Below are 19,516 nucleotides of genomic sequence, written 5' to 3'. Positions count from 1 at the left end.
ACGGTGTTTCCATGCGCTCTGGTTTCTGTCACGGTGTTTCGTTGCACCAGAAGCGGTTTAGTCATGCTGGCGACATGACCCAGAGAGCTATTTGTGGACAAACACTTCGGCCTGAAAGCGAGATGAGAGCCACAACCCCATAGTTGCCTTTGACTGGACTTAACTGTCCAGGGGTCCTTTACCTTTTTTTTTTACCTTTAGAGTTGCCACTTGTCTTGTATAATACAGGATTTAATGTAAAATGCTATGTCCTGTATTGATACAGTTTGACCTGTATTTCGGGTCCTCTCTCTCTGCCAAATTAGAGAATCTCTCCAAATGCATGTGTTTGAAAAGGTGTGTGAAACGTCATTTATTTAAGCTCTGGGTAGCCAAGCACAGACAGATTTACAAATTTGTGCATGTGTGACAAATTCCAGAGGGGCCATCCTGTTAGACTGCAATAGATTTTTTTTTTTTAAGTGATGACATTATGTATTATTTTTAATAATTATCCAAGGCTGCAATAGATTTTAATGGATTGCTTTGAAGTCACTCCAGCACCAGATAAAATAAAATGTCCTACATTGACTGAAATGCTAATCACAGGTCTTCTTTTCCACAACACTTTCTTGTAGGATTTAGCTTGATCAGTATCCTTAAGATCAAGACCCACAGAGCAGTTGTCAAAGCAGGTCCTTCACTCATGGTGTGACCATGACTTTGCAACTGGCCTTGTGTACGCTTCAGCTGTCAGGCCTGCCCCCACCCCTCGAATCTAAGAAGGTACTGTTATAAGTGCTGGGTGCCAGAGTGACCCAAAATTCTTGGATTTAGTGAAAGTTAGAATTAATCAAGTTTTGATTAAACTATGCCAAACACGCCATCTCCCCCATTTAGTTTCTGCTAACAAACCAGGCCAGCTCAGCAGAGATGGCTGGATGAGAGTTATTGGGAGAATAAAGGCTGATGATGGCCCATTAAGAAGGCCATTAACAGAGACTCTCTGGGCCATATAGAAAATGGGGAAAGCCCTTCCTTGAGGTGAGAGATAGCAGAGACAAAAAGTCTGAGCTTCAGGAGGGAGGGGCAAAACTGCAGTGGGTGGTGAGGAAAAAGTGTCACTTTTGCAAGCCAGAGAGGATGGGGGCGGAACATGAGGTGGGCCGTCTGTTTTATGCTGCAGAGAGGGTCAGACATGATGTTTGGGGTCTCCTGGAATCAGAGGCTGCAGCAATGGGAGGAAAAGGACCCTCTTGAGATGTAAATGCTCTGCATTCTCTCATCTAGGCACAGGTTGTACTTAAGTGTAAATAAACCATACAACCTAAAGACACCACAAGCTCTGGTGTGCCTCAGCGGTAACACAGACCCTGGTAATTGAGCCTGGTACCCCTGGAATCCCACACCGCTCGGATATGTGGGTGGCACATAAACTAACCCATCCCTCAACTGCTACCTCAAAACACACATTCACTCTTCAATTTTTGTTTTTATTTTATTATTTTTTCAGTTTTATAACACATTTAAAGATAAATGTAAAACCCCCACAAATCCTCCAAAACAGGATTCAACTTCCCAGCAATTCTGACACAACGAAATAAATACCAAGCCCTCCTTTGTCAGGAAGGAAGTATGGATTCATCCTTATTCATGGCTATCCTGTGCTCTCACACTGGACACAATACATGCACAGGAGGGCAGTATCATGCAGACACCCAAAGACCGGGGCACAGGCAGGATTGGACTGAGAAACGGCACTAGGGACTGGAGCAAGGCGCTCAACCTCTGCAGGAAAGGGGCAGCTGGGATCCCTGATGTATATATTTCCCATACCACCCACCCTAACCTTAGCCACAGAGGGATATAGGAAGACCTGGGAGATGGCTGGGGCTGGACCCACTACTGCCTCACGTGGCATCAAATGGGGAGAGTGGAATACTATATATCCCAGACCTCAATAATTTGAAAAGGGGGAGGAATGTGAACAGTCAATTCACAAGCAACGTAGCACACTTTTAAGTCAGGGTAACATGAACATCCCCACCCCCATTTGTCCCTTTCCCCCCGCCCCTCCCACCCCATAATCCCCAGAGGGTATGACTTGAGGGACACTGGCTGAACTGCAGGTCAGAAGAGACCACAAAACAGAACAGGCAGGAGTTGGAACTAATGCGAATGGAAGCAATCTCTGGGATTATATAGAAGTTCTCTCCTCCGTATCCTTGTGGCACTGTATGCCAGCTTGCGGCCTCTGCTGGGCAGAGCCCCCTCTCTCACTCTTCCCCCTGACCAACCATACCTAGTATTCTTGGCCCCTTTCTCTCACAACTGTGGCCTCTCACAGGCCCAGCCCTGGCACCAGCCACTGCGAGTCAGAAAATGCAGAGACTACCCCACAGCGGGCTCACTCCTCACTCTCCAACTTCAGGCTAACGCTGCGCGTCTTGGCTCGGGGCTGGGCGTTCCCTTGCCCCTCTCGCTCGGCCTGACTCTGCCCCCTCGAACGCAGCAGCTGGCTCTGCTTGCGCAGGAAGTCGACGGGAGCAGGGCAGCCGTAGCTGCCTTTGCCCAGCGTGGGCCTTGTCGTTCCCTTCGGCGAGTGGGCAAGAGATGATGCTTCCAGCTGTGCCAGGTGTGCGACGTAGCCGTCTGACAGGAACTGCAAGGAGAAAGGAGAATGCAGCTGACGCTTGCTCTGTTCTTCACCTCCTCTCCCTGAGGGAGCAACAAGCTCTGTAGGCCTCAGAGCCTGAGGAGCCCCCAGCCTGCAGCTGAGGCAATGCTTTTTGTGAAACAAAACTCCATACCTGGCACTGGCTTTGCAGTTTTTTCACAGCCCGGCCCACAATGTAGATTTGAGCTGGAGGAAGCCCTAGAGAACTGTAGACTGAGATATCCTTGGTGGATCCATAGCCAGCCACTATGGTCACCTCTGCCTGCAATAAATGAAGACATCGGTGACTTCTCTACCACACTTTTTCTCCTGTGGTGCTCTTTCCACTGCACTGAGAGGCACTGCAAGGTGTGTCAGAGCCACACACATGGGCCTCTCTCAGCTGTGCTGCAGCCCTTCCCACAATTATATCTAATTATATCTGAACCCTCGGTGAACGCTTACGTACCTCCTGCTGAAGGCCCTGTAGAAAGGCAGCCTTCTGTCGAAGAGGGTCATGCGTGAGGCCGTCACAGAAAGAGACAGCCCCATGGGGGAAGTTATGCTGGGTAAGCCAGGCCACCACACGGTGCTTCTGCATGTCTGGACGCCCCGTCACGTAGATGATCATGTAACCAGAGTCCTGCCAATGCCTAAAGGGGCAAAGAAGGATTACCGTATTTGTGGCAGTTGGGTGGCTCATTCATTCGTTCATGGTGCCTTCTGGGGTGCAAGACTAATCTCTCTCCATTTTTTTTAATGTCAAGTTAATAGTAGCCCTGTCCACTTCCCATGTTGTTTGCTGCATGAAAAAGTGATTTCCTTTTGTACAACAAGGTGGTTGTTAAGAGTGAACTGGCTCTCTGTACCAGATGCATTTTGAGGGGATGCAGCCAATGTGATCTGCAGAAATATCTCCTTATAAACTTCTTCACCTATCAGACATCAACTCTAGTTTAGCCAAATATGAGTATCAAAATAAAATCCAGTCATCCGACAAAACATTCTTTCAATAAATCCACCTTGACTGCATTTTGGCATTGAGATATATAGATGACAATGGGGGGGGGGGAGAGAGAGAGCAGAGTTGTTTCCATAATTGGTGCTTCAAGCTTTTATTACGTCTTGAAGAGTTAAGATTTTAAATTTATTTTACACATTTTCACTCTGCTGAGAAAACTGAACTTCCACAGTTAAGCAGACTCAAGGAGGGTGGGGGACATGAATGTTGGCAAGTTTGATTTTTTTACTCTGCTGAGCATTCACATACCAGTCTCTGCAGCTCAAAATTCTTGATGAATTGTGATAAAGTGAATTTTGAAGAAATTTATAAATAAGTCCAACAGGAGACAGAGTTGTGGAGAGAATATCCTCAACACCCACCCCCCCACACACACTTCAGAGTCAACAGGAAAGGGGGAAGTGACAACCAGGTCAGGGAAAGGTATGGGGTCCCCAGGAAGGGCTATTACCTACCTTACTACATCAACAGCACCAGCGCGCACCTTGGGGTCGCTGCCCATAATAGAGACACTGGCCGTGAAGGAGCCATCAATACTAAAAACAACACAAGGTGTGGACTTCGCTACCACAGTTAGGAAGCACTCAGCATAGGTGTGGTCACCCCTGTGGAGAGAAGCACAATGAAGGAAACCCACCAGCAAGTGCCCCTCCTCTCAGAATAGCCAGTGCATGGCCAGCACACTCAAAGACCCTACACAGGGACAGAGATGACTGACACCAGAAGGCTGGTGAGGCTTCTTCCTATAGCTTCAGAAAACCAAGGAAGGGGCAGGTCAAGCAGTTCAACTATGGCAAATGAGACATCCTACCAATGTGAACCATGTATAAGGCCTCTGCCAGGAACAAATGGTGATCCACTTGGTCCCAGAGCCAGAATCTCTATTATTATTATTATTATTATTATTATTATTATTATTATTATTATTAAATTGCTATACTGCCCTTCATCCAAGGATCACTGGGTGGTTGACAATACACACACACACACCCCAGTTTAAAAGGCCATAGATGGTTTAATTAGCCAACGGCCTGGGACAAGAGGAATGTTTTTGCTTGTTGCCTAAATATATGTAATGAAGGCGCTAGACAACCCTCCCTGGGGAGAGCATTGCACAATTGGGAAGCCACTGTAGAAAGGGCCTGTTCTTGTGTTGCCACCCTCTGGACCTCTCATTGAGGAAGCACATGAAGAAGGGCCTCCGATGATGACCACAGGTTCCAGGTTGGTTCATACTGAGAGAGGCCGTCTTCGAGGTCTTGTGGTCATAAGCCAGGCTGGACTGAGGATAGGATTTCTGCTCCAAAAGGTCAACCATAGGACAGGGTTCACCACACACTCACCTCACTACCATTCGGACAGGGTACATGCCAATGCCCAGCATCTTCTCCTCAGGGAGGGTGTAGGAGAGTCTGCCACTGCCACTTGTCACCTCTGTGCCATAGTGCACCCATTTTCCTGACAGTGGCTGTGCCATGATGTAGATATCCACCTTCGAGAAGAGATCAAGGGGAGCAGCAATGTTCACTTCACTGCACAATCCTCTTATACTGCGTTACCTGTCCCCAAGCTCAGCTAATCTCTAAGGGTTGCTGAGTCATTACCTTTTCCGAGTCTGAAGGGGGAGAGGCATGATTTCCCCCTTAATTCCTGACAGCAGGTGCTGTTCATATCCTTCATCCCACACACCCCATCTGAAAGTTCCCTGCTTCATTTTGATTTAACACTAATTTTATCCCCTTTTCCTTACAGCTCCTCAGCCCCTGTGGGAAATATCCATGCCCTGCCTCCTCAGGACTCAATGTGACATGGCCCATGGCCCTCATGTGGCCTGTACTTGTTCCTCCTCCATAATTTTCACCCATATGGCCTGCTCCATTCTGGTCTGCTGCCCCCTACTGCTTTTACTGCTGATGTCTTCAGAATGCCCCCGAACCCCCTTGTAGCTACGCTTTTTGTTACCTTCTCCCCAGTCAGTGTCACCACATCCAGCGGGCCATACATGAAGCGCCCACTGAAGACCTGGGGTCGCCCCTCACACACGATGACATCACTGGCACGGTGGTTTGCTGTCACATTCTGTAAACCAAAGGGGTAAAGCAGTTTTTACTAATTTCACCTCAGCAAAAGGGGACATTAAAACACAAGAATTGGATCTGGCTAGAGAACAGGGCTGGCTAGAGAACGCAGCAATTCTAGCATGCACTCATGAGAGGAAATTTACATTGCTTTTGAGGGGGCAGTGAAATCTCACCATATGCTGGCTATCTGTTCCTATAAAACAAGGATGGAGAACCTGCAGCCCTCCAAATGTTGGGACTACAACTCCCATCATCCTTAGCCATTGGTTGTTCTAGCAGGGCCTGATGGGAGCTGCCTGGAGTTCAACATCATCTGGAGGGATACAGGTTCCCCACTCTGCTCTGCATGCATTCCTACATAGTGAATCAGAAATACAGCTGTGGGAACAGTGCCCTTTTCCCTGGTTGGGGTGTCTTCTAGGCAACGTGGGAGTGCATCTGTAGGAACCAGTAACAAAAACCACAATTTTTTCTTGTGTTGAGGTTGCCATATTAAGAGCAAAACCACCTTACACTGTGCTTGACAGGAGAAGGCAGCAATCACCCTTCCTCTGTGAGGTGTTTATTATTATTATTATTTAACACAATTTATATACCACTTGATTGCAGTAAAACATCTAAGTGGTTTACAAGAAATATTAAAATCATCAATAAAAAACGGTTAAAACAATTAAAAACGTCGAAGGCAGGATTCACCTAACCAGTGCCATCAGTGGAAACCCTGCACAAGGATTTTGACTTCTACAATGCGGCTTCCCCCCTCACCCCTGTGTTGTCCCCCACAAATTGGCTCTGGGAGGGAGTTCAGAGAACACCCAGAACAACACATGGAGGGAGGAAATGGGGATCGTTCCATCTGGTAAGCTGAAATGCTGGTCCAGATGGAACAATTGGAAGAGCACCATGTTGAATTACAACCAGTAAGGTAATTAAAACCAACAGTAAAATAAATTAAAGCACGTCAACATCTACAAGTCTGGATAGGCTTGCCTAAACAAAAACGTTTTAAGCAGTAACAAACATAAAAGAGTATTTGCTTCTTATTGAATGATCTTGTTCCCTGGAACAATTGTCAAACCTTCAAAATCATCACAATTGCTTGAGGGAAACTTCATTCAAATACCACCTACATTCATGTTCTGAATTATGCATCACAACCTGCTATTAGAGTTTTGCATTTAGCTCTGCAACCTACACAGCCCTGAGCTGCTGTGCTTCCTCCAAGTCCTAATACCCAAACCCATTTCAGCACCACCCAGACAGGTGCCTACCCCTATCTCACTACACAGTCACGGAGCAGCACCTGAACAGCAGCATCTGTCTCCTAGACCTAGAGCAAAAAACGACAAGACGTCTTTTTGTTGTTCAAAGGCTTCAGTAGCATCACCTAGCATGACAAGCCAGGCAGATGTTTGTGAAAGCGGTTAAGTACAGTCAAAGGTGACTATGGGGTGCGGCACTCATCTCACTTCCAGGCCGAAGGAGCCAGCTTTTGTCCACCACTTTCCAGGTCATGTGGCCAGCATGGAACACAGTGACAGAAGCCATAGCACACAGAAACGCTGTTTACCTTCCCGACGCAGTGGTTCCTATTTATCTATTTGCACTGGTATACTTTTGAACTGCTAGGTTGGCAGGAGCTGGGACAGAGCAACGGGAGCTCACCCCGCCACAGGGATTCGAACCACCAACCTTCCAATCAGCAAGCCCAAGAAGCTCAGTAGTTTAGACCACAGCACCACCAGCACAAGCTAATAAAGTTGTCCTCCCCACCCTAAATTTTAAAGCAAGAAAACCTAAATCTTATGCTCCAAATGGATCTTGCAAAAAGATGCGTTTCTACATAAAATTGTGTGATTTCATTTGTGAATGAAAACGGCAACTATGTTTTTGGCAAGTGGCAGAGGAGGATAAAGGGCGAGGCAGGAAGACAGACAACAGATGTGATGATATGGTAGCATCCGTGAAGTTATCCTGAAGGCTATTAGCTGTGGAAGGAATAGGATCAGCTCATATTCCTTTCCCTGACGACACAGTGCCCCAGCCCTAGCCAGAGTCCCGTTTCCCACTTGCACATGTGAGTTAGAGGCAAGGTAGCCACCGTGGGGGACAGAGCTCCATACCCGGATCTTCACTTGTGTTCGTTTCCGCTGCCACTTTTCACGAGGAAATGCTGGGCTGTAGATGGAACTCTCCTCATTCTCTGTCACTTGGGGCTGCTCTGTCTCAATCACCTGCAAACACATAGGAACATCAGGGCCAGGCTTCAGGAGTGCCATTCACAGGCACCAACTCCGAGAGTTTCAGTCACAATCATAATATACAGACACTGGGCAGATTAAAGTGGACAGTTTCATTGCTCCCTTTGTCTGTTATTTCCTTCCTAAATAGATTCAAAATGTGAACCTCTAGCTGCTTCGCAACAGAGCAAATGGCATCCTGACTGAGAAGTCATCCTGATTAGTTTGAAGGAATACACAGTGTTGGCTTTTAATGAGCCTTCCCTTCCAATTTGCTTCCCGGAAGGGTAGGCTACATTGTGATACATTTTCCAGCACATTTTCCTGTCACCTTCCTTATTGCAAAAGTCAGATATTTGGGGAAATTGGCTTGTTGCACAAGAGCTCCAAATCAGCTTTAATTGCACAACCTTTAATTGCACATCTGAAGGCAGCCCTGTTTAGGGAAGCTTTTAATATCTGAAGGACTATTGTATTTTAACATTTTGTTGGAAGCCGCCCAGAGTGGCTGGGGAAACCCAGCCAGATGGGCGGGGTATAAATAATAAAGTATTATTATTATTATTATTATTATTATTATTATTATTATTATTAACCTGAATTTGCTGGCATGTGACACGAAAATATCATTAGCCTAATTGTCCATCTAGCCCAGTGTTGTCCACTCTGGCTGGCAGCAGCTCTTCAGGGTCTCAGTCACAGGCCTTTCCCATTATTTGATCCTTTCTGCCTAGGAGATGACAGGGATCGAACCCAAGGCCTTCTGCATGTGAAGCTTGTGCTCTACTGGTAAGGCACTTCTATAAACTCCTGTGTTGTTTCTGGTTTTGTTTCTTCAAACCAGGAGTCCATGCCTGCCCCTAGCACATGCGAGCTGTGCTCTGTTTTGCTCTGCATAACAAAACAAGCTTTTGCCCAGAATTGTTAGGATCTCCTTGCAAAGTGTTCAGCTGATCCAATATCTTGTTCCGTAATCCACCCAGGTACCGAAAGAAAAGAACCCTCCTCAAAATCCACATCCGCTCCAAAATTTACATCGCAGTTGCACTTAACTATGCAAGGTAGCACTCACCTACCACCAAAGGTGCCTGTGCAAATTTTATCCACCCGACTCTCTCTCCATTTCTACTCCCATGTCCCCTGCCTGGGTTAGGTTTCCTCCTATATGCCCCTCCCCTCTACTGCGCAAACCTATTTTTAGATGCCAGTTTCCCATTAGGGGAACAATTAGAGCCCACCACACCCTGTTCCCCAGCACAGCAACATTTCCACCTGCCCACAGCCCTGGTACCTGGCGCAGGATGAAAGCCGCCACATCGGCACTTTCCCAATAGCTGGCATGGAAAAGGTGAGGGAGGGTGATGGTGGGGAAGGCCGTCAATGCCTCGGGGCAATAGAGAGAGTAGTCAATGCGCTTAGCACCCCACCAACGATCCAGAACTAGACACGGAGGGAAGAGAAACTGTTGTTAGGGTGGCCCCATTTGTCTCCTCACTTCAGCTGTGAATGACACTCATGCGGCTGCTTGTACTTTGTCTGCCCATTTCCTGTTACCTTTACTTCCTCCCCAACAAATAAACAAGTCCTACTCATCACATTCTCTGAGGCCTCAAGCCAGTCAGACAATAATAACACTGGCACTGCTAGGGATATGGCAACATCTGCCTCATTAACCAGTCCTTCACAGTCTAAGAGCACAGCCCTGCCTGCCTACGTTGATGGCCTCTCTGCTGGTTTCTGCTAGTGGAGAATAGTACTCTTGGGGTAGGGGGGCCTGTGCCACAGCAGAGGTCCCAGCTATGCCCAGGCAGGCAAAGAACTGCTGCTGGCAGTTCTCCTGCCAGTGGTAGCAAGAGAAAAGCCTTGATACAGGGTGTTTCCAAGGACAGACATGAGGTCCAAAGACCTGAGAATCCCAATCCTCAGGACACCAGCTTGGGGCTCGTGTAGCAATAAAAAAAAAGAACTGTCCTGTAGAGACCTTCTGCCCTGCCCAGTGCAAAGCAACAGGGCTTGGGGTATGGTGGTGGATTCCTCTGCCCCTAGATAACACCCCCATCCCCCAAAGGAAGGGAAGGCAATGGATGCAGGGGGGAAACCGGAGAAAACAGGTTTCCAAAGGGCCAAAATATTTTATTATGCACATGTTTCGTCTTTGCATTTAACATGCAGGTTTGTTTATTTGTTTGTTTGTTTAAAAACAGAAATAGGGTCACTTTGGGGCACAAATAATTATTGGGATCACAGCAGGTGAATTTAACTTGTTCCTCAACTGCTGCAGTCCTAAAAATAAACCCTCCTCTGAAATTGGGATTTCCCCTACAAAGCAAATGCCAATCATCAACCACTCCCTTGAGAGCTGATTCTATTTGCATTTTAAAAAAAGAAGAGACCCTGAACATTAAATGCAAATACTATCTTGGCCTGTAATCTTTAAATTCCATTCATTTCAGTGGGCTCTTTCAATTCTACTTCACTAGAATTTAAGCAGCCTGGCTGCACACAGGAATACAGCCTTTGTTCGTTATAATTCAGATTTTGGGTTTATTAGTATGTCAGGCACTAACTCAGTGGCTTGGCAGAGCCAGAAGAGTGTGAAAGCACTTCAGTTCAGAATGCGGAATTGCAAGTGACACAAAAGGGCACAATATGGCCAAGCTATGGTAGCAATGTCAAATTTGGGTGGGCCAGTCAAAGAACAAGCCTTTTCTTGGCAGCATAGCAAATATTCAATCCTTGCAAAATGAACTCGTTTGACTCACAGACACAAGAAACATTGTTCAGGGTTCCAGTCTGAATCCAGTTAGGATTCAGTTCATGAATTCAGAAAAGCCTGCCTAATACACTTTTTGAGCTGCTGAGCATCAAGGAAGAGCTTTATGCACCAACATTTTAAGTTATATGGGAAGCACAGGAAAGACACCCCCACAGATTGTTAGTGACCATACAGGCAATATGTTATAAGTACTTCAACCAAACGGATGTGTGTAACATTTTGTTAGAATCCACTGTTTGCAGAAAGAGCTGATTAATTTCTGGTACAAAAAGTAATGAGCATCATTTTTAAACTTTAAGGAGAGAAAAGCCCTAACTTTCCCTCCTCAAATAGCCTCATAAATGCACTTGGATGAAAAGTAGACAGGAAGCCAAATTTAACTGTGTTTGCATAGAAATTGGGGGGGGGGGAGAGGACAAGCAACATGTAACTTACTCTTCACAACTTCATTGGTGCTGGTTATAGTAGTCTCACATGTGGTTGCCTCATTCCCTTTCCAGAAACCCCCAAAAGCACCAGTTGGAGTGGGCGGTGTCACAAGGTCTAATTCATCCATGAAGAGGGAGGAGTGACTCTGCAAGGCCTCAGCTAGGCCAAATGGAAAGGTAAACAGAGGTGAGTATGGCAATTATAACATATCCCCCAATCCCTCCCAGCCTTCCACTGGTCTTATGTGCGCTGCCCTCCAAGCACTGTGCCTGTGAAGCAATGCCGACTTGCCACTGTTTAAAATCACTATTTCCCCCCTCTCAAAGTCGCTTCATCCCTGCTTTACTAAAACCTCTGCTGTTGTTTAAACCCACCATTTTCCTCTCAGTGTCTATCCCCACCTTTACTTAAACTTCTCCCCTTGTTTAAAAGAGCCCCTTTTTTCTCCTTTTGGTGTCTCTCCCTTCCTGCTATATTCAAACTTCTCCCTCTTCCATTCTTCAGCTGCCTCATGTGACAGAAATAAAGGATGCAGAGCCCTCAACTATCCCTTAGTACCTCCACACATTGTATGCCACTCCTGGTACCATGTGTTGTCTTTAACATGGAAGTTCCGGATTCATTGTATTAATTCAGAACAGGTATTTTATTAACTAGCAAACACCCATACATACACAACACCCACTAACAGAACTTATCGCCTTCTGCGACTGAACAAGCTGACAGGCTTGGTATTCAGATTCTATTTGTCTTAAAGATGTCATCATGGGGGTGTGCACAAAGGGGGCTGCGGAATATAAGCAAGGAGAAGGCATGGGCATGGCAGGGGATTGGCAAGCAGAGGGAGCAGCAGCACAGCGTGTGTGTGTGTGTGTGTGTGTGTGTGTGTGTATTTACAGTCATTTGAGTGCTCAATCCTGCCAATTCTCACATTCCTGTTTGCCCTGTTCCATGAATATTTTAAAAAATAAATCATGAAGGATTCAGCTCCATCTCGTAGGCAGCTAAATCAAAGCGGGGTTGACAAGTGGAATGATCACAGGCATAGCTCCCAGCATATAATACAAACACAGATGAACAACAAAATTATTCAAAGCTTAAAGGGGTGTGGGAATGACTGAAGAAAACCTATATGCTTCATTATATTACTGCTCTCAGAGCAGGAGGAGAACAGAGGTTCATAATTTGTGTGGTTTGCGTCTGAAAAAGAACAGAGGAACTTCCCCTCCTACAAGGTGGGAGGGGCACTTCCTCCTTGAGCCTAACGGTTGAAGCTTTCGAGACACTAGCTGTGCCATGGGTGGCCACCCATATATGGGCATGTATACCACACCACTCGTAGAAGAATATGTTTTTATGCTGAGGAAGAGGACTAAGGCTGGGTCTATGCATGCAGTCAAATGAGGTGGGAACAAGCCGTAGAATGGATCGTGTCACTTCAGACCGCAGACCATATAAAAATGCATTTAAAAATGAAACATACAAAAATCTATGCAAATACCAATGCAGCACAGAAAGGATCTAACCCATCTTTTCTGGGCTTTTAGGCTAGTTTTCTATTTGTAGGGAGCATTTGGTGTAGGGGAACATGGAGCCATTCCATCTGGCTGTTGCAAAGGAAGGAGTGGGAAGCAGGGACTGCACCACTGGCTCTGCTGAGAAACCAGCTCTATCGGGCCCTTCCATCCCTCAACTGTCCTGTAGGAGCAGCCATTCAAACCGCATGTAGCAGACGGACAGGTGGAAAGCAGGACTCAAAAGGAACAGCCAGGGGCTGCGGCGGCTGCTCCCACAACAGCTGCTGCCTCTTGCTCTCACCTCAGCCTGCTTTGTGGCAAGCCAGCCCTTCCTGCAGGTGGAGACTGTCTTGTTTACTGCTGATCAGTTCCGGGAGCCTTTTTGGCTGAGCAGCAGAGTAAAATGCTTGAAATAAATGTTACCCTCCCCTACCGTGACTCAAACCATCCAGCCATCCTGCTCTGAAACAGTTTTAGGCCAAGGCAGGCGCAACTTGTCCCATTGCTGCCCAGCCTTTCAAACAGTTGCCCCTGCTGAAATTCTGTGCGTGACTTCCTTTACTTCTTCACAGAATGCTAGTGCTCCCTAGAACAGATACCCACACAGGGCACCCAGTATTTCAAAATAAGAATAACTTTTCCACCACCCCAGTAGTGCCCCCGTGCAAAGCCAGCCTGGCGTTCTTCAACACAAATGAACATGGGAGACCACCCAAAGTCACATCTCCAAACGTCCCAGCATCACTGTGCTCCCATATCTCACTCCTGCTATAGCAGGACTCTTCCAATCCAGAACCCATATTTAGTCCAAACGTGCATTCTGGGACCCACTTCTTAATTATATACACCTTTGTATTAAGGTAGGGCTGCTGCTGCAACAACTCATCTCATATCAGGCTGCACCTCAGGAGGGGATCCCACAACCCACCATTTGAAGATCCAGATACTGTAGCATTTCCTTCCACACTCCCCCATACCCCCCAAAGGGACACCACATTTCCCAAGCATGTCCAAGGCTAGTCTTGGCGTCTCTTCTTACCCAGTGACGTGGACGATCCGTCTCCCAGAGGATATTTCTGGTAACGGGGTATGCCAAAGGGAGGCACGGCGTGGAACTGGCGGGCCAGCAGAGGCTCCAGGCGCGAGGCGCAGGGGTCAGCCGCGTGAAACAAGTTGTAGACCTGCTCGCAGGCTGGGTGCATCTGGGCCACTGAAGAGGGGAAAGAGGGTAAGGGTAAGGAATCCTGCTTCGGCAGAAGGGGAAAGGCGAAAGGAAGACAGGGGAGGGGGAAAGGACCCTTACCGTCCAGTGCTGGCATCACCGTCTTGCGGAGTGCAAGAACCAGCCCCAGGGGTGAGCCAAACAAGAAGAAACCAGACACCTTGAACTCCAGCTTCCCAACCGTGCTTGGCCCCTCAAAGGTCTCTATCATCGAGGATGACGAGTTGCTGCTACGTCGAGGGTCTCCTTCTGCCTCCGAGGCAGGCATGCTAGCCTGCAGGCTGGAGATGGCAGGAGAAGACTTCCATCACTGCCAGGAAACAACCCACAGCTCCTACACTCTCCCCCACCAGAACCACCTTCCCTGTGAAGGACCTATATGTAGGTTTCCACCAGGCCAGCATTTTTCTCTGTTGCCTGAAAGATCACATGATCTCTTTGTTTCCTCTCCCCATGTGAAGAAGCATAAATGGACTTGTGCCATCCCCCCTTCTCAGATGTCACCCACACCACCATCCAAAATCAGAGCCACCTTTATTTTCCCTCTTTTTAAAAAAGAAAAAACAGTTGTGAATACACGGCATTTTTGTGTGTGCACCCATTCAGCTTTAGACAGCTTGTGAATTTCTTTCAGCAGACACAAAGCCAGCTATTTCTATATCTGAGAGCCCTCCTATTTCATTAATTTAGATCAATATTTCACCTTCCTCTCTTTTCAGACGGGGGGCACACTGCCTCTAATTTATCAGGAAAGGTTTATGAACGTAAGTGCAGTCACACAACTTTAACATTATTTTAGTATAAAATAATATTAAGGAGACCCAAGAGGGCAATTGTGGGGCAGAAAAGGTGCATATGATAGGGTTACATGTGAAGATTAACACCAAGATAGGAAGGAAAGAGTAATCCTTGTTAGTAATATTGTCAGCTATATTTGTGCCTTTTCTAATTTTATAAGGCACGAGGATCTACGCTCCAAAAACCTTTTTTGTGTGGTTAGTAGCATTTTATGCATTGTAACTTTGCTATTATTGTTTTGGCTGTTTATAATTATTTAACGATTTGCTGTAAGTGTTGGGAAGGATTTAGCTTTTATTTGTACACTTGGCGGCAATGTGAGTTTCCCTGAGGGGTGCAGGATTTTGGATAAAAGGAGATGCCCTGATGCTATTCTGGTGGGGTACAGGAAACTCCTTATCATGTCCTGGATGTCAATAACCCTATGCTATGAATGGGTGCACATTTGACTGTACTTTCAACCCCGATGGGCACTACTCGAATTCTAATCAATTATTTTAACCTAATAGGACAGTCTGCTTTGCAGACCAAATCCCCACATTGCTTCACCTGGTCAGGAACTGCTGCTGTTGTTGTTGTGAGGAATCGCCCTCCTGTGTCACATTGTCACTGGGTCTCTGGATGGAGGGAAGTGCCCCGGGCTCAGGACTGGCGCGGCCTACCCCACACACTTCTGCCCTCTCAAGCAGGGGGTCTCGCACAACAGAAGTCTCTGGAGAAAGCAGCTCAGTACTCTGAAGAAAGGGGAACAGATCAGCAAGTGGGCATCTCTGTTCTACTGAGGAGATTCAAAAGCCTTTGCTATTTGTAAGCGAATGTTAAAACAGGGAGGGCCTTCTTCTGGTAACAGAACCTACTAGGCCTTGAAGATGAAATGGGGTGGATGCTGGACTTGACCTGCTATATACTAGGACAGGAATTTTTGGGCAAGAAATACTTGCTAGCCAAACCAGAAGAAACCCTCATCCCTCCCATGTCAAATCCCTGTTCCTCCCCATATCTGAGAACCCTCAGAGCTCAAGTAAGGAAAAAAAGCTGATTATAAATGCATAAAGGAATGGGTGTTACCACGGCTCAGTAACTGACCATGCTGCCACGGCGACTGCTCCCACGACTCCCTGACCCACCAGCACGGCTGTGGCAGAGGGCATCGAAGGCCAGGATTCCACCAACACAGTCCCCAATCAGCAGCACCTATAAAGGGGGACGTGAACAGAGTTAGTTCCCCACTGATGAAAGGAACGTCCCCGCAGTCATTGCTTAATCAGAGGAAGCATGAAGCTTAAGCCAGCCGCTTAAACAAGGCCTTGCATTCCCACCCCTTTCCTACAGCTGAGAAGTGCATCCAGCGGAGACTGAACTGCTTTAACCAATGTGGTTGAAAGCCAAGGAATACTGGGGGGAGCAGTTTTATAAAAGAATGGGGTTATGTGACAGAGATGTCTCAGAACCTTCACAAAACAAAAGATTTTTTTAAAAATCTAGTATTCCTTCCCCCGCCCCCCCAAAGACCCTAATTCTATTTTTAAAAGATGATAAAGCAAAACAAAACCATAGCACAGAGGGTAAAATGCTTGTTCCAACTGGAGCACAGAGGGCTTCCCCTCTTCAGTTATTTCAGATTCCCGACCCTCTGACCTGGCCACAGAAGCCTGCGCCATCAGGAGAGTGGATGAAATTAGCATAAGCCTGGTTGGTACGGGAAATGACGGTTGCGACGGCATTCTGGTAGCTGCCTGAGGAGGTGGCCAGGAGAGGCAAAGCGGCCAATGGAATGTGGTCCTGGCTACTGGACAGACTGTCGCCGTCATGACTGTAGGGGCTGAGTCTGGAAAAGGAGACCATGAGAGAAACGATCAAGACACGCTCTCAGACCAAGGACCTGATCATTCTCACAACACCCAGATACTGAGCTCAGGAGGTGACTCCAGATTACCTTCTGGATTTAAGGGCTAGAACTTAAGGAAGTTGCAGACAGCCCATTCAGAAAGGGAGCCCCCTTTTCTGACCACAGTTTAAAAAGAGATCTTGGGCCAACTGTTTCTCCTTGATGTCCTGCCGGCAAGTGGGGAACTTTGGGGGGAAAGTGCATAGAGATAGAGATAGAGATAGAGATAGAGATAGAGATAGAGATAGAGATAGAGATAGAGATAGAGATAGAGATAGAGATAGAGATATATGCATGCACTTTTTAATTATTGTTTTCCACCCTAATATATATACAATGGTGGCCTATGAAAAAAGGGAACAGAATTACCTCATGAAAATCCTGCTCTAAGATCTCTCGTCAAAGTCTCAATACTTCACCCAAACCACAATCCCTAGGTCGGCACTTATCCACAGCAGCACATTATTCACACTGAACCCTTTGCATGTCGCTAGGCACCATACACTACCACACGCCTCACCCACTTCTCCAAAACACCCACCCACCCCGAATAAAGGACTAGTGCTTGGGATGGGTCCTCATACAAGCTGCCTGGAGAAGGCACCAGCGCTCTCCTTGAGCTCCTGCACAATCAACTGCCCTGAGTCAGAAGGGAACAGTCCTGCTCCCACCAAGCGCTCTTGAGCCTGACAGAACACGCTTCCTACTTGGAGACGAGGGCGTAGGCAGCAGCACAGATAGGAGGGCAAGGCACCAGGCGCAGCGCAATGTGCCCCAGTGCCTCGGGGAAGTGTAGGCGGGTGACTGTGTCCAAGGTGGCGCTGAGCGTGTGCACATCAGCCTGTTTGGAGCCCGGCTCTCCCACGCCCTGGTCCAGGATGTTGCCGCTGTGGAGGATCAGGAAAAGCGCATGGATACGGCATGTCCCCGAGTTGCCTTCCGAGCCAGCCTACGGAAAGAGACATGTAGAACTGGGTCTGGTGTCAAGTTGGGGTTCTGGAAAAGTGACTTGGGAGGCAACAACAATGGTCCTGTAACACAAGCCCTCTCCCATGTCTTGGCGCCATGGTTCTGAAGGTACCCACGTGGGAAGGCAGTATGAGGAGGAGGGGTTCACTCACCTCTGGTGGGCCAGGTGCCACGACACCATCACTGTCTGGCTTGGCAGCCACAGCATCAACTGCAAAGACAACAGTGTTTTAGTTAATGGCACCAGGCAGAGAAGGAAGAGAGAAAGCAATGGGAGGCACAAAGGATAGAAATCACAAATGGAACAGGAATAGCCTTCACAGGTAATTGACAACTTGTGCTGCTTTCACTTACAAGATTGCAGCTATGCACTCATGAGGGGGAATACATAAATAAATGGAGGGGGAAACCCACTGTTCCCCATTTTCCATTTATTCATTGCCCACACATCCGGTGGGTTTTCCTTGCTTACTGGGCTCTGGGAAAGTCACAGAAGGGCCCTGCGAAGCTCCCAAAGGCCAGTAAGGAAAGCACTTCACTTATCAAATTTTGGGAAAGTGGTGTGAGGGCTCTAGCAGCACCCCAGAGCCCTTGTGCCGCCTTCCCAAAGCCTGGTAAACAGTACTCCACCTTGCAGGGAGGCCAGTTCCTGGGGTCCTGACTTTACACAATTTCATTTTTACAAGTGGACCCCCTAGAACTGAAAACTTGCATAAGCTCTGAGTTACCTGTACTTCAAGGGACAGAATTATACTGCCAGTGCCCCATGATCTTGTAGCAATAAGCAGAGAAGTCTAGAGCTCTGCATGAAAATGATTATGCTGCAATACCACCCTGGTATTATTTTTTCAAATTAGGCTTTATTGATTTGGTTGGTTTGAGGGGGCGTGGGTTGGATGTTTTTGTGTGTGTGGAGGATGTGCTTTTTTTGCTTGTTCTTTATTTGTTTTCAAGTGTTTGTGTGTGTTCTGCCTGTTGTTTTTTGGGGCAGGGGGTTCTGAAAAGCTCCAGATTTTGCTCTGTGAAATGAATATTCTGGGGTAACTATGGCAGTGTCTTAGATTTTCACATATGCCCCCAGGCCCATAGAAGTTGGAGACTCTTGATGTAGAACATAGACCATTTTCAGAATCTGAGATGTGCAGTTATGGAGTCTGAGATTTCTTAGCATCTCCAGAAGCACAACCCAAGACCAGCTGGATATTCCTCCATGCACAAATTCACTCACACCACAAGCAGACACAATTCTGCATGGAACACCTGAACAGCTCTCTTACCAAGAACATCATCTGGCTCAATGGGTCGCTCTAGGGTGTCGAGAAAGTCATTTGAGTTCCACTTGGTGATTTCCTTGGCAAAAACATCATCACTGTCGGAGAAGTCTTCTAGGAAAGGAAAACTCATTGAGAGGCAAGTGCACTGCAGACACTGAACAAACTGCCATGTTTAACAGGACTGCACCAAAGTTCACAAAGAGGAGATCTGCTGCCCATTAGGGTAGACTAGTGATTTTCAATCAGTGTGCTGTGACACCATGGGGTGTCACCCAGGGTGTTACCCAGGGATGCAGCGGGCAACACTGCCTTCTGTTTCTCTTTCCTTCCCTCTCTCCGCTGATGCCCTCTCACGTCTCTGCCTCCCAAAGGCTTGCATGGCTGTTTGTTACAGCAGCCCTGGCTACAAGCTCCCCAGGCAAATGGTGCTTCTGGGGCTGGCCAAGGGGTGCTTCCCAGGCCCCTGTTGGGCAGTGTGAGGAGGCACCTCTCTTTGGGGCGGGGGGAGGGGGAGGCAGCTCAGAGACCAGTGGCAGAGGAATCCCAAGGAGAGTGGAGAGGAGAGGAGGCTGAGGGAAGACTCCACAAGGGAGGGTGTTTGAAAGAGGGTGAGAGGCTGCCAGCTCTGCAGGCAAGGGGTGACATAACTGGGCTCCTGAGCCCTAC

At 47.4% G+C, this 19,516-nt stretch overlaps 1 protein-coding gene across 3 annotated transcripts in view; it reads right to left on the bottom strand.

Annotated features, from left to right (window-relative positions):
* Window positions 1-1,463: 1,463 nt before the first annotated feature.
* The window catches only part of PITPNM1 (phosphatidylinositol transfer protein membrane associated 1), a 31,421-nt gene continuing 13,368 nt past the window's right edge, over window positions 1,464-19,516 (bottom strand). For 2 of the 3 annotated variants that reach the window (XM_081879804.1, XM_081879802.1), the window contains exons 8-24: window positions 18,854-18,961; window positions 17,729-17,787; window positions 17,315-17,556; window positions 16,358-16,547; window positions 15,806-15,913; window positions 15,269-15,453; window positions 14,003-14,202; window positions 13,739-13,909; window positions 11,189-11,341; window positions 9,269-9,417; window positions 7,861-7,971; window positions 5,619-5,735; window positions 5,000-5,148; window positions 4,112-4,261; window positions 3,105-3,288; window positions 2,790-2,918; window positions 1,464-2,641 (exon numbers count right to left, since the gene is read on the bottom strand). In XM_081879804.1, coding sequence (XP_081735930.1) covers window positions 2,387-2,641; window positions 2,790-2,918; window positions 3,105-3,288; window positions 4,112-4,261; window positions 5,000-5,148; window positions 5,619-5,735; window positions 7,861-7,971; window positions 9,269-9,417; window positions 11,189-11,341; window positions 13,739-13,909; window positions 14,003-14,202; window positions 15,269-15,453; window positions 15,806-15,913; window positions 16,358-16,547; window positions 17,315-17,556; window positions 17,729-17,787; window positions 18,854-18,961 — 2,660 coding nt within the window. In that variant the 3' untranslated portion in view covers window positions 1,464-2,386. The remainder of the gene's footprint in view (window positions 2,642-2,789; window positions 2,919-3,104; window positions 3,289-4,111; window positions 4,262-4,999; window positions 5,149-5,618; window positions 5,736-7,860; window positions 7,972-9,268; window positions 9,418-11,188; window positions 11,342-13,738; window positions 13,910-14,002; window positions 14,203-15,268; window positions 15,454-15,805; window positions 15,914-16,357; window positions 16,548-17,314; window positions 17,557-17,728; window positions 17,788-18,853; window positions 18,962-19,516) is intronic. The other variant, XM_081879803.1, reaches the window with a different exon arrangement.

This window comes from Podarcis erhardii (assembly GCF_964252035.2).
Source record: "Podarcis erhardii genome assembly, chromosome: 1".
Taxonomy (NCBI): domain Eukaryota; kingdom Metazoa; phylum Chordata; class Lepidosauria; order Squamata; family Lacertidae; genus Podarcis; species Podarcis erhardii.
Note: the sequence above shows the minus strand (reverse complement) of the source record. Positions and strands in the feature narration are given on the sequence as shown.